The 13,580-nt window shown below is 35.1% G+C and overlaps 1 protein-coding gene and 1 long non-coding RNA gene across 2 annotated transcripts; both read left to right on the top strand.

The window, feature by feature from the left end:
• The first annotated feature begins 1,445 nt into the window (after window positions 1-1,445).
• Window positions 1,446-9,809, top strand: LOC131006710 (LRR repeats and ubiquitin-like domain-containing protein At2g30105). Its single transcript, XM_057933855.1, has 10 exons — window positions 1,446-1,882; window positions 1,968-2,062; window positions 2,331-2,483; window positions 4,586-4,696; window positions 4,799-4,899; window positions 6,445-6,582; window positions 8,210-8,258; window positions 8,635-8,700; window positions 8,843-8,962; window positions 9,496-9,809. The coding sequence occupies exons 1-10, from the start codon at window positions 1,708-1,710 to the stop codon at window positions 9,607-9,609; spliced, it is 1,122 nt and encodes a 373-aa protein (XP_057789838.1). The 5' UTR covers window positions 1,446-1,707; the 3' UTR covers window positions 9,610-9,809.
• On the top strand, window positions 6,606-7,587 carry LOC131006711 (uncharacterized). Its single transcript, XR_009095727.1, has 2 exons — window positions 6,606-7,011; window positions 7,346-7,587. It is a non-coding gene; the product is annotated as an uncharacterized LOC131006711 (long non-coding RNA).
• Window positions 9,810-13,580: the final 3,771 nt, after the last annotated feature.

Here is a 13,580-nt window from a genome sequence, read left to right as displayed (position 1 = left end):
CAGTTGTGAATTCACAATCGTAATAATTCACAACTAGGGTTTACGGTTTCAGTTCAGTTCAGTTGTGAATTTACTGTTTCAGTTCAGTTGTGAATTCACAATCATAATAATTCACAACTAGGGTTTAGGTTTAGGATTTAGGATTTAGGGTTTAGGGTTTCAGTTCAGTTCAATTGTGAATTTACTGATTAAGTTCATTTATAAATTTACTGTTTCAGTTCAGTTGTGAATTCACAATCGTAATAATTCACAACTAGGGTTTAGGTTTAGGGTTTCAGTTCAGTTCAGTTGTGAATTTACTGTTTCTGTTCAGCTGTGAATTCACAATTGTAATAATTAACAACTAGGGTTTAGTGTTTCAATTCAGTTCAGTTGTGAATTCACAATCGTAATAATTCACAACTAGGGTTTAGGTTTAGGGTTTAGGGTTTAGGGTTTCAGTTCAGTTGTGAATTCACAATCGTAATAATTCACAACTAGGGTTTAGGTTTAGGGTTTAAGGTTTAGGGTTTAGGGTTTCAGTTCAGTTCAGTTGTGAATTTACTGATTAAGTTCATTTGTGAATTTACTGATTAAGTTCATTTGTGAATTTACTGTTTCAGTTCAGTTGTGAATTCACAATCGTAATAATTCACAACTAGGGTTTAGGTTTAGGGTTTCAGTTCAGTTGTGAATTCACAATTGTAATAATTCACAACTAGGGTTTAGGTTTAGGGTTTCAGTTCAGTTGTGAATTCACAATTGTAATAATTCACAACTAGGGTTTAGGTTTAGGGTTTAGTGTTTCAGTTCAGTTCAGCTGTGAATTCACAATTGTAATAATTCACAACTAGGGTTTAGGTTTAGGTTTAGGGTTTAGTGTTTCAGTTCAGTTCAATTGTGAATTCACAATCGTAATAATTCACAACTAGGGTTTAGGGTTTCAGTTCAGTTCAGTTGTGAATTCAAAACCAAAAAAAATTGATTGTGAATTAAATTTTGATTGTGAATTCGACTGGTTGTGAATTCACAAACAAAAATTCTGGTTGTGAATTCGATTGGTTGTGAATTCACAACCAAAATTTTTTAAAGGGGTGATGTAAAGTGGATTCACAATTCACAACCAAAAATTTTTGGTTGTGAATTTACACTGGTTGTGAATTGCGGGATCTTTTAAAGGGGTGATGTAAAGTGGACATTTTTTTAATTATTAATGTGAAGGGTATTTTGGTAACAGTGGACATTTTTTAATTTTTTTCTTTTAGTGGACATTTTTTATTTTTACAATATGAAAGTGGTCATTTTAAAAGTTCACTCATATTTTTTACTTATTTATCTAAAATATCATTGTGTTTCGATTGTTACCGTGCATGGCACTAACTAAAGTATTAATTAATTGTATTGTGAATAAAAAAATGACTCATCATGAAATAAAATTGATTATTTTTTTTTTTCCAAAGGTACTCTTTTTTTTTTTCTTTTAGAATTTCCAAAGGTACTCTATTATGAGTAGTTTTCATAAATTGAATAAGATTAATTTTTTGGAACGCCCAACCCAACATGAAAATTAGACGGAGGGAGTATTACGCTGGAATTCGAAAAGCTTCGATTTTTTAAAAATTGTTTTGGATTGCCTATTCTTGAGCAAACAAAAGTGTGTGATTATCGAATTGTTAGCGTTGGGAATCTGTAGTGTTAATTCAAAATAATTCATCGAGCTCGGACGAGATGGATTCGGAAGCGGCGACATCTGGAGAAACAAGCAAATTAAGGTTGAGTGTGAAGTTCGGGGGCCGATCCATACCGGTTGAAATTGCGGCGGACGCCACCATTAAAGACCTTAAACTTATCCTTCAAACGCTCACCGATGTCCTCCCTCGAGGCCAAAAGCTCATCTTCAAAGGTATTTTACTCTTCTATTCTATGCTGTGATAGCTTTACATTACTTTGATTAGGGTTTTTTGGTATATGAATTTCGATTTTTTCAGGGAAAGTTATGTCGGACGAATCGACATTGGCCTCGGCGGATATTAGTGATAGGTCCAAAATTATGCTCATGGCATCACAAGGTATTCATCAAGGGGTAAGCTTCCTCTTCTTCTTTTTAGTTATAGGAGTAATTATGTTGGGATAATTTGATGGTCCCAATGAATGTCTTTTCTTTACGAATAGAATGTTGTCGTATGTGTTTCGTTTTTTCGTTCATAGAATTAAACACACATGAATGGTTCATAGCTAGCCGATTCTAGTGGTTCAACTAAAGCTATCTTGGTAGATTGAAACAAGTGTTATTTTGAGCTTCAAGGTAGTTTGTGAATACTAACAGTGCTAATTTGCATATCTTTGAACAGGGTGGTCCAATGAAAAAAGAATTGCCCACTTCAAGAGCAGCGAGGGGTATTGCAACAGAAAAGAGAAAAAACAATGAAGAAATTGTCACCATGAGCCGACTTGAACGGTGGAAACTCTCTGGGGTCATAGCATTGTCGGATTGTGGTCTCACGGTATGCGAAACTTATGTTGAGCATGAAATTTTAGCAATCTTCAGTTTTTTGTTTTTGTATTTTTATCAATGTCTGACATATGATGATTAATTGATGCTGTTTTTCACAATTACTTGTTTAACTTGGGAACCTTCACCAGCTTCATACATCCACATACATATTTTCATATATTCGTGGATAATGACAGATAGTCTTATGTTATCGAGAACATTATGGGAATAGAAGAAAGTCACATCAGTTTTTAACATTTTGGGCCGAGCAATCAAATTATAAATCTGAAATAATAAACAATGGTATGTAGTTGGGATTACTGGTAGTACCATTTGGTTTGAATTATATCATCTATGACAAAAGTAAAGATTTTCAAGCATCTGTGGTTCAAAATTGCTGATTTTCTCCTAACTTGATAACCCAGTACCTCAATTTGTGATAGGTAATTCATGCGTCAAGGACTAATAGCCATAGTAATAGGACGGCGTACATTCTGTCTCGTGGCATAATAACATAGATAAGTAGATAACTGGTTAGGTATGGAATGATCAATAGGATAAAAACATTCATATTACTACAACAAAGACATGTGGCCCCTTTGTGTCTCTATAGAATAATGGAAAGAGCACAACAAGCTGTTGAAAGGACTCTAGGTGGTAGACTTCTTTGGCTGCTATCTATTATTAAGCTACTACTTCATGTCTTGTGGATAGTGTCTTTGTCGTCAGCTTTTGACTTGTATGACCTTGAGATTCAAGTTGAGGACACGTCTCCTATCATTGGTTCCTAAGTCAAATTCAATTTGGAACCCATGTGAAAACCAGAAAAGTTGGTTGTTGATTTCCAATGATTGGTTAAGATTAATCTAGTAAAGAATGGTTTCGATCACACATTTTTTTTCTTCCGGAGAATGAAGATAATGATACTAGACAACATATATTTAACATCTAATCAACTTTTTTGGCATCAATACTTACTGTAATTTCCCATGTGTTCTTATCTGATCATGATCTTCTAATATTGAGATAGTATTTAAACTAATCAAGAAGTTTAAGTCCTTAAGGAGAATCTGCTTACTGCTAAATAAAAATAACTTTTGATTCAAGAGAGTAGTTGATCAGCTCTAATGCTAGTATGGTAATTGGTAAATGATGTCTTTTCCTTTGTTGTGACTTTGAAGTGTTTGAAGTCCTGGTTAATAGTCAAGTGCACATTAGTCATTCCTTTTTTTTTTTCAACTCAATGGTAGCAGGATTATTTATGCAAATAGATGTGGTGCTAACTGCTAAGTACTGTTGGTCTTGAGGCCTACCTCAGATTACCCGGAAAAGAAGGTGAATTATAAGAGATGTATATTTGTGTGAAGGGTAACGAAGAAAGATCTTTTCTCTTACTTTTTTCATCTAGATTTACAAAAATATAGCAAGAAGTGCTGTCCAGTGTTGCGTAATTTTTTTGTTAATGATCTGTGATGAATGGAAAGTAAATAACAGCATGAAGTTTTGACTTGCATTAGAGTTCAAACTTTAAGCGTCGACATGAAAATTAGACACAGAACATATACTGAGACGATATGCAGAACCTAATTGCTTGTGTATGGAACATAAAGATATCACTATGTTACCTATTTCTGTTACAGTTTGAGACTTTTAGTACCTACTATTATGTTGCATTTGAAATTATTAATGAACCTAGAATTACAAAACAGAGCATATATGGATATGAAACGTAAATTATTAGTGTAATTGATCAAGTACTTTAAACTTTAAAGTGTACCTGTGGTGAAAATCTTGAAGGTAATATCTTGTCCAAAGTGTTTTAAACATCCAACTTCTATATCATATTAGTACCTCTACCCTTTTGCACAATCTACATGAGGTAGGAGATATCTGTCTTTCATATCAGCAGCCATACGAAACTCAAGCATTCTCTTAGATGACAATTCTGGAGAAAATTCTATGCTTTTCAGTTTTTATGTTTTCATTTTGGAAAACATCATTGATATTTGGGTATGGAACTTTCTGTTGGAGAATATCCGTATATCTGAAGTTGGTTTGACTCTGTTAAGTCATTCTGGTGTACCCTTGAGTTACACTTCTTGTATATGCAAGACTGTACCTGAGGAAGCTTGGACTTGTGGATCTTTGGCTAGAGTGCTTGACGTAAGCCACAACTCTTTACTTGAGGTGCCAGCTGAAATTTGCCGCTTAAGCATCATTCAGGTCTACAGAACTCAATGCTTTAGCTGAAAAATATTCTTAAATGATTAAAGCTTCTTTAACTAGGCTGTCTTATTCTCTTTTGTAATGTTTCTGCTACTGTAGAAGCTGCTTCTTAATGGCAATCTTTTGTCCGATACTTCCATTGCCTGGGATGAATTAACATCTTTGAAGCATCTCATTGTTCTCTCACTCAACCAAAATAAGTATGTCCATTCATACTCCAGTAATTTCATTGGATTAGTCTCTTCATATGTGTACTTGGTTAATGATTATTACATTTATTGTAACTTATTGATGACTATATCTACTTATAAGTAACTTGCTAAAAGAACTAGAGCTACTGAAATTTCATGGTTATCGAGTTATATATGTCCTTGGATCTGTTTCTAGCTTCCTTGTTGGTGTTGTTCCTGTGTTTCTCTTTTTCTTTTCTTTTTTCCCTTCCCTATCCTTACCTTGTTGATTCCTTGTGTTTGCCACTTTGCCTCTATTTCTGGAAGGTCAACAGCAGTAGAATAAAATGAAGCAGGTATTATGTACCCAAAGAGCTACCTGTGGAGTGTTACAGGCTTTGCTAAACTGAATTCATTAACCCAAGCTGAAAGCATACTTTGAAGGTTGCTTTGTTAGATTTCATGATAGTAAGAGGACAATGGGATGGGTAATGAAATAAGTCAGCACCGAAGAGCAATTTAGTGAGCTTTACTAGCTGTAGAGTAATCTTAGTGAGTCTTAATATACTAAATGTAATAAACGCAAGCTGTAGAGTAATCTTGGAAATTGCTTGTAAGATTGGATGGGTCTAAGTTATGTACTCCTTCCGTCTCCAAAAAGCATGCACATTTTGTCATTTTGAGCCGTCTCTTAAAAACATGCACTTTCTAGTTTTGAATACTACCACACCATCACTTTATTTTTTATCCCTACTTTTTATACTCATTCACAAAAAAATCATCATGGCCCACCATTATTTTTTGTTAAAGTAACATCACACTATATAAAGTGGGACCCCTTCTCCACTCACAATACACTCATCTAACATTTCTTAAAACCCGTGCCACCCAAATTGCCGCATGTTTTTCGGAGACGGAGGGAGTAGTTTTTTTTTTTTTTTTTTTTTTTTTTTTTTTTTCCCAGCTATTATTGCAGTTGCAGTTATTATAATTCTCTTAAATTGTTTGGTTATCACAGAGATTTTTGGGTTATCTAATTACCGCTGCACTGATTAGAGTTTTTCTTGCTTGATTGAACATGAGGTCTGATATTATAATCATAAAACATGCCAAGAATTGCTATAGGCTACAGCCCTCTAGCGGCAATTTATACATGCATTCCAAATGTATTCTAGGGTGTTTTAAAGCCATTTTTTTACAGTTCTACATCATTTTCTTACACTCGTGCTAATGGTTCATACCAGTTTTTACTGACTTGTTCAGTTTCTGGAGGAAAATATAGCAAATTGGCCATTCTTCTAAACCTCTAGAGCCATAATTATGTTCATAGTACTGTTGCAGTTTGGTTGCATTGTATTTATATTACTTATTGCATTCCTGTATGCTAGTAAAATAATTTTGTCTATATCTCTCTTCTATTCTATAAATGCTTGATAGGTGATCCTCATTTTGTACTTTTATTCAATTTCTTATATGTACACTCAACAAATTTACTACCCCAATAATTTAAAATTTTACATCTTAGGTAGATCTAATCCATTGTTATAAAGCCTTTATATATCTTGTTTCTGACAGTTTGGCATCAGTTCCTCCGGCACTTGGTGCTTTGACAAGCCTGAAGCAACTTCATATCGCAAACAACAAATTGGTGTGCATCCCTACTGAAATAGGTCTTCTGACCGATCTTGAGGTGTTAAAAGCCCAGAATAACAGGTAAACTGGCAAGTAAACCAATTCAGTGTTGTCAAATTTCCGCCATGGCGCCGCCATGGCGGATGGCGGTGGCGGTTTTGGGCTAGGACGCCATAAAAATGTTATGGCATGGCAGTTTTGCCATGGCGGGTTATGGCGGCCGCCATATCCATGGCGCCATGGCGGCCATGGCGGGATATGGCGGAAATTTGGCCCATACCCGCTTTACAGGCGGGTCGACCCGTTGACCCGACCCTTTGACCCTTTGACTTAGTTATATTAGGTTTAAAAATTAGGGTTTCAACATTGTAGTAGCCTCCAATGTTCAAACTTCAAACTTGAAACTGCTCAGCGGCGCCTCCTCTGATTCTCGGACCGGCGACCACTGCTCCGGCGACGCACCGGCGACCCACTGCTCCGGCGAGCTCCGGCGATCTCCGGCGACCTCAGGTAGGTCCATTTTTTTGGTTTTTTTAGTTATTTTTCATTTTTTAGTTGTTTTTTTTTCATTTTTATAGCAGTTTATTTCATTTAAACACTAGATTATTTTGATTATTTCATATTTTCTGAAATTTTTCAGTTTAAGATTATGATTACAAATTTAGTTGTCATTTTTTCTTATTTGTAATCTGCTATTCTGCCAATTTTTAACAGTAGATTATTTTTTTTTTCTTTTCTAACATTTTTCAGTTTATTAACAAAGAAAAATATTTCATACTTCATGTAAAATTATGATTTAGTTGGCGATTTTTTTATTTGCAATCTGTCATTGTTTCGTTTTTAGGTTGATAATAATGTCGGCGTCGGGTGAAGCTTCTTCAGCCCTTTGGATGATGATGAAGATGATGACTACGTGGATGTTGATGAGGAGGACTAGCATTATTATCTATCTATCTATTTCTTATGTCTTATGCTTGAAGTTGAAGACTTGAACTTATTATTGCATTTTGTTATGTTTAAACTTTGAACTTAGGAATATGTCATGTTTAAACTTAGGATATCAAGTTTTCTATGATTTTTCTTGGATTTTGCATGTTTTAATTTCATAATTTGCATATATATAAGTATATATATTATTATTTTATTAATCCGCCATGCGTCCGCCATAACCCGCCATGGCACCCGCCATATCCTTATGGCGGTTTTCAGGCCGGACCGCCATGGACCGCCATCCGCCATCGATAACATTGAACCAATTATATAATAACCTTACCAGCAATATTTTTCTTTATATACCTACTTACCTAGTAAGTATTCTGAATATTAATTGGTTATTTAATAGTTGAATTATTTCTTAAAATTAGCTGAAAAAATGTTGTATTAATAAAGTTTTAAAAATAAAATGTGTTTGATAATTCTCCGTCTGAATTTCCAAGTATTTCCACTTGCGATAAAGGTTAAGAGACGGAGTTCTACTTTCCATTCTTAAGGAAGAATAAAGCTGATTTCTTCAATATATAAAGCGTACTTGACAGCTATAACTAAATTAACTAATCCAAATAAGTCAAAAGTCTTGGATTAAGGTATGGTTGTTTTCCTTTCCTGGATTTTTAAATTTTATGTAGAGGCATGCAGTGAATAGTGTCTAATTTTCCTTAATATATTAAGGTACTTCTGACTTTCGTACTGGTACTTCTGCTGATTGCAGGTTAAAAACAATTCCTACAAGTATCGGAAATTGCATTTCTCTTGTTGAAGTATGACCCTGTTCTTTCCTCCTTTCCTATTCTATTTACCTTTTTATGGTTTTTGTAATAATGACAGTACTTGATAAGTTATTTGGTGTAATGGTCACTTATGTATAGAATTGTACTCCCTCTGTTCCATTACAAATGTATGTCCCATTACAAATGTCTCATTCCATTTTTGGCAATATATTCTCTCTCTATACCTAATATTTAAACAATTTCCACCAGCTCACTTCATCTACTTTCTACACATTTATTAATCTCCGTGCCTAAAAGTAATGAGACATTTGTAATGGGACGGAGGGAGTAACTGTTAGCAGTGTGGATCCCTATCTGCTCCCAACCTCATCATTTACCCCTATTTACTAGGTTTAGTTTCCCGCAGGTTGATTTATCGTGTAATTTGCTGAGTGAGTTGCCGGAGACATTCGGCAATTTAAGAAAATTAAAGGTTAATCTTTTCTCTGGTGATATACCATAGCATTTGTTTTCCTTTCCAATTTGCTAACCTTCAGTGGGAACAAGGTTCCAAAGCCTTAGAGCAGATAATAATCCTATATGATCGAACAGTTATTCTTTTGAAACCTATGCAGGCACTATATCTCAGTAATAATGGGCTGAAAACCCTGCCAAAAACATTGTTTCGCTTGTGCTTACAGCTTTCCATACTGGATCTTCATGGAACAGAAATAACGATAGATCTTCTGCGCCAGGTACATAACATCCTTTCAGATAAATCTTTTCCAGAAGACATCTAGCTTAGTAATATGTATCTCATAGCCCTGTCCAACATATGTAAACAGTGCTTTAGTTTTAGCAATCAAGTTACACTTATGTACTTCGAGTAAGACTGCTACTGATGCTACTAAATATTTTATTTATTAGGATTTAGCTTCCCTGTGAGTACTAGATATAGGTCAAGGTTTAAAAGAAGATTATCGTCTTTAGGTTAGTATTTATGGAATGTTTAGGGCATTTCTTTGAATTTTCAACTCTAGGATTTAATTTTTCACTTGAAGCCTTTCCCGTTTCAAGTTTGGTGAAGTGCAGCATGCCGAATTATCTCCCGTATCCACTTCATAGCCATGATGACACAGTGATCCACTCACTTGTTTAGAAGAGGAATGCGATTCTAGTTTTTTAACTAAGGGTTGGCAAAAAATAGTTTTGAAAACCTGCAAAAGTGATATTTTTATTTGCCAATACAAACAAGTCATCCTTGTCTGAATCTTGTCTTGTTTCACAGTTTGAAGGATGGGAGAGTTTTGACGAGCGTCGTAGATTAAAGCATCAAAAGCAACTTGATTTTCGAGTTGATGGATCGGGTGACTTTGATGAAGGTGCTGACAAGAATTGGTAACATTGCATGTTTACTCAATCATGGTAATTTGGTATAAGTTTAAATTCCCTTTTGCTGGCCTATATGTAATTAGGCTTGATTTTGTTAAAATGATATAATAACTAGTTATACAATTCTTTAACATTATTACTAATTTGTTTAGTAATATACTATTCTTCCCATGATATCTCAAACTATATTAAATTTGTTGTGTTTTCTAATGGTTGCTTGTTTATATGAATAGTTTCAGATACTGCTTCGGATTATTCCTCAATCTCAACTTTGCAAAATTCCCCACTTATATTTGTCAATCTTATGTTTATAAATGGGAGGCAAAAACTTTCAGTCACAAATAAGTAAAAGGTGGTATTTTGTCCTTTGACAATCAATGATCCTTTTTGTTTTTCTCTTTATTTGTTGGTGTCTTGCTTATCTAATTGTAATTTGAAGTACTCCAAAGTGGGTTTGGGGTGCTATGGAGTATTTTAATCAAGAAATTCTGCATTTTTCATTTTTCCCCTTTCTTTGTTGGTCTTTTACTTATCTAATTTTAATTTGAAGTACTCAAAAGTGGGTTGAGTCAATGTATCAAAATATCTATTTACTCCCTCCGTCCCAAACGAAATGTCCTGTTTTTCTTTTTGGGCTGTCTCAAACGAAATGTCATGTTTCCTTTTTTGGCAATACACTCTCTCTCTCTCTATACTTAATATTTAAATAATTTTTACCAACCCACTTTATCTACTTTATACACATTTTTTAATCTCTGTGCCGAAAAGAAATAGGACATTTTGTTTGGGACGGAGGAAATATTATTTTCGTCCACCAAAAACATTTTAATAAAATAAATGGTGATTTTCCCTGAGGTAGCTTCAGCTACCAACTCTTCATCGCACGAGAAGCCGTTGATTTCGTGGCGAAGAATCAGAGGGAGATGTTCAGAGTGACAGCGCCGCCGAGGCCGCTAGAGCAAATGATGTAGATCAAGTTGTGGCCTTTCTTCTTGAACAGTTTGGATTTGGCGAAGTGTTTCAAAAGTGGAGTTTGCTGCAATTGTAGATAAGAGTGGCAAAATTGATAGAGCGGAATCCCCTTAGCTAGGTTGTTAATTCAATCTTTAAAATTCGAATTCACAACCATCACTATTGTTAGTTGTGAATTCAAGTTTTAAAACTTGAATTAACAACTAGAAATATTATTGGTTGTGAATTGTAGCTAAAAAATTTGAATTCACAACAAAAAAAATAAATTAAATTTGTTAATTTAAAAAAAAAAAAATTATATGAAAGGTAAAATTATGAATATAGTTATTATTTTTTTTATATTTTTTTTATAAATCTTAGTGAATAGTTTTAAATTTTCTATTTTAATTTAGATATTTTTAAAGTTGACTAGCGTGGTTTTGGTAGTTATAAGGTGTTATATAATGCAATAAACTAGTTCTACATTTTTCAAGGGCCGCATTTGTTCAGCCCAATTATTTAATTGATTTGATATTTGTTGCTAATATGATGGTAGCATCAGTACAATTATCAATGGAGAGTCAAAGTTCAGGTTAAGGGCAAACTCTAGAATGTTGACTGTTATCAACATTCAACCCAATATTGTCGGAGTAAACATCGACTATAACAATCTCCCCCTTAATCATTTCCTTCATGCAACAAAAACAAAAACAAAGAAAACTATATAAAAAAGAATTCTATGTTATAGATTTCAGATCAAGAAAAAATTAGAAACTTCTATTCAATCAAACAAGAGGTCAGACCTCAAAAAACAATCAAAAAGGAATGATCGCGCAACACTCTCCCTGAAACAAACGAGAGAGAATTAAGAACTTCCCTTAAAATTAATAATACTAAAACGTGCAAAACAAATGTCAGTGTAACACAAGAAACATTGAACTTATAAACTCCCCTTAACCTTATGAAGGTCGGCCGAAGGCCAGACCTTCATTTGCGATACTGGGACCTGGGAATTCAGAAGCTCAACACAAAACAAGATATACTATCATAAGTATACAAAAAACAAGGAAATATTAGATCAACAACATAACAAAAGACCAAGATAACATTTCATAATGTTATAAAAAAGGTACTCATGCACCACAAAAACAAAATTTAAAGAGGTGTCCATGCATCTACAACCCAACAAAACATTGTTTTTGAAAAGAAGATAAAAAAACATAAATTGTCCAACATCGACAACCAACATTTCCATCACCAGCACCCAACATAGCAACCGCGCGCGACTAGAATCTACTCCTCCCTTTTTGGTTGAAGGAAGGAAATGAAGAAGCTGTTGGAACACCTTTTTGGTGTGCTCAATCCTTGAAAGCATAGCCAACCCCATTTTGTTGTTGCGGTCCATCATGGTGCGCACTTGATGTTTAAGTTTGACAAATTCTTCCATTGCTTTCTGTAGTTCTGCAATGTCAATAGTAGCATCAAGTTCCTCAAGCCTCGGATCAACATCGTTCTTTCCCCTTCTTGGAGGATCCTACAAACAAATGGGCTTTGACAGGTGGAATGTTGGTAACATCTGGAGCGTTGTTTCTGGAGGTGGTAACATCTTTGTCCCCAGCCTTTGGGTCACCATACTTGTCAAGCTCAGCACTAAGCGAGTCTTTTTCATTGTCAAGCTCAAGCTGAGTTGAGCTAGTGTTGCCAGGTTTTGGTGGGCTGGATGGGAGATTCTTCACTCTATCGGGTGTTAGTAGAGTTTCGGAAAACTCAAGAACATTGCATTCTTCAACTAACACGACCTTTTCATTCGCAGACCTTGTTGGACCAACATATGGTAACTACGGCTGGGATAAGAGATCATGGTCGACCCTGCTGACTTGAAAGTTGCGCGGGAGATGTTAGAGAATACAAGTTCACCAAAACTGAAAGCTAGAGGCTTACCTATTTTGAACAAAGTTTTAGCATGTTCACGGGTGAGAATGGTGGTGTTCTTACTGGGCATCCAGTTGAATACAACAATCTTATGCAGCACCGCAAACTTTCAAGTCAAAGTAGATGCAACAAACTTTGATGTCCACTCAGACATCTTACCTCCAGTTAACATATCTATCATTTTCTCCTCTTCAATGTCATCAACATTGGCTTTAACAATCTCATTATAACAATATTTGTTAATCATGGCAGGAGAAAAATAAAAACATAACTATGTATAAACTCTTTCCCAAACTTAGTATACTCATGGTTAAAGGCCTTAGGCAAAAGGTTTGCATAAATTTTTCGAACAATCATAATAGCTAAGCACATTTAGCATAGTTCCCCATAAACTTCTATCTTGAAGAAAGATGTCAAGCTTGTATTTTGAAAAGAATGGTAGATCGGCCTTGCGCTCATTTAGAAATTTTCTAAAGGACATTGATTTGGACAAAGCCTTAGCTTCCTTCTTCTTTTCAGATTCCGATTATACATTTTTCCCTTTCAGAGGTGAATGGACATAATCTTAGCTTGTGGCGGATTCTGTAGGTTTTGTAAAAGTTGTGTGGTAGTAGGCAAGGCTGAAGTTGCTGCAACATTGGGAGCCTACCCTTATTCTCGTTTTTCTCTTTCAATTCTTGAACAGACTTTACCAAGGATTCATGCAATCTGGCCAGGTGTTTGTGGTGATGAACTTCTTCAGGTGTCATTGAGGCAATCCGCTTAGGATTTATGGGAGCGTCCATTTTGCGAAGTGGCTCATCTTCAGGGATGGCGTTCGGCCCTATTGATGAGCTTGATGTACTCTTTTTGGGAGAACCCTTTGGTGAGGGTACCGACGATTTACTAGATTTTGGGAGATCCATCAATGGATGTTGAGAGAATGAGAGAGCTTGTGTTGGATCAGAATTTGAGAGGGATGAAAGATGTTTGGCAGTAATTTCAGGTAAGCCAAACTGTTGAAGGAAGCTTTTGAAACACTTTCTTAGATCATGGTTTTTATCCATGACTTTTGAGTTTTTTAGACTTGCACAAATCTCGAAAAGAACATCCAACAAC

The sequence above is a fragment of the Salvia miltiorrhiza genome, chromosome 1 (assembly GCF_028751815.1).
Source record: "Salvia miltiorrhiza cultivar Shanhuang (shh) chromosome 1, IMPLAD_Smil_shh, whole genome shotgun sequence".
NCBI classification, from domain to species: Eukaryota; Viridiplantae; Streptophyta; class Magnoliopsida; order Lamiales; family Lamiaceae; genus Salvia; species Salvia miltiorrhiza.
Note: the sequence above shows the minus strand (reverse complement) of the source record. Positions and strands in the feature narration are given on the sequence as shown.

Coding starts and splice junctions, on each gene's coding strand:
- LOC131006710 (XM_057933855.1), top strand. CDS start 1,708: ATGGATTCGGAAGCGGCGACATCTGGAGAAACAAGCAAATTAAGGTTG. Junction 2,063..2,330: donor CACAAGGTATTCATCAAGGG/GTAAGCTTCCTC, acceptor ATCTTTGAACAG/GGTGGTCCAATGAAAAAAGA. Junction 8,963..9,495: donor CGATAGATCTTCTGCGCCAG/GTACATAACATC, acceptor CTTGTTTCACAG/TTTGAAGGATGGGAGAGTTT.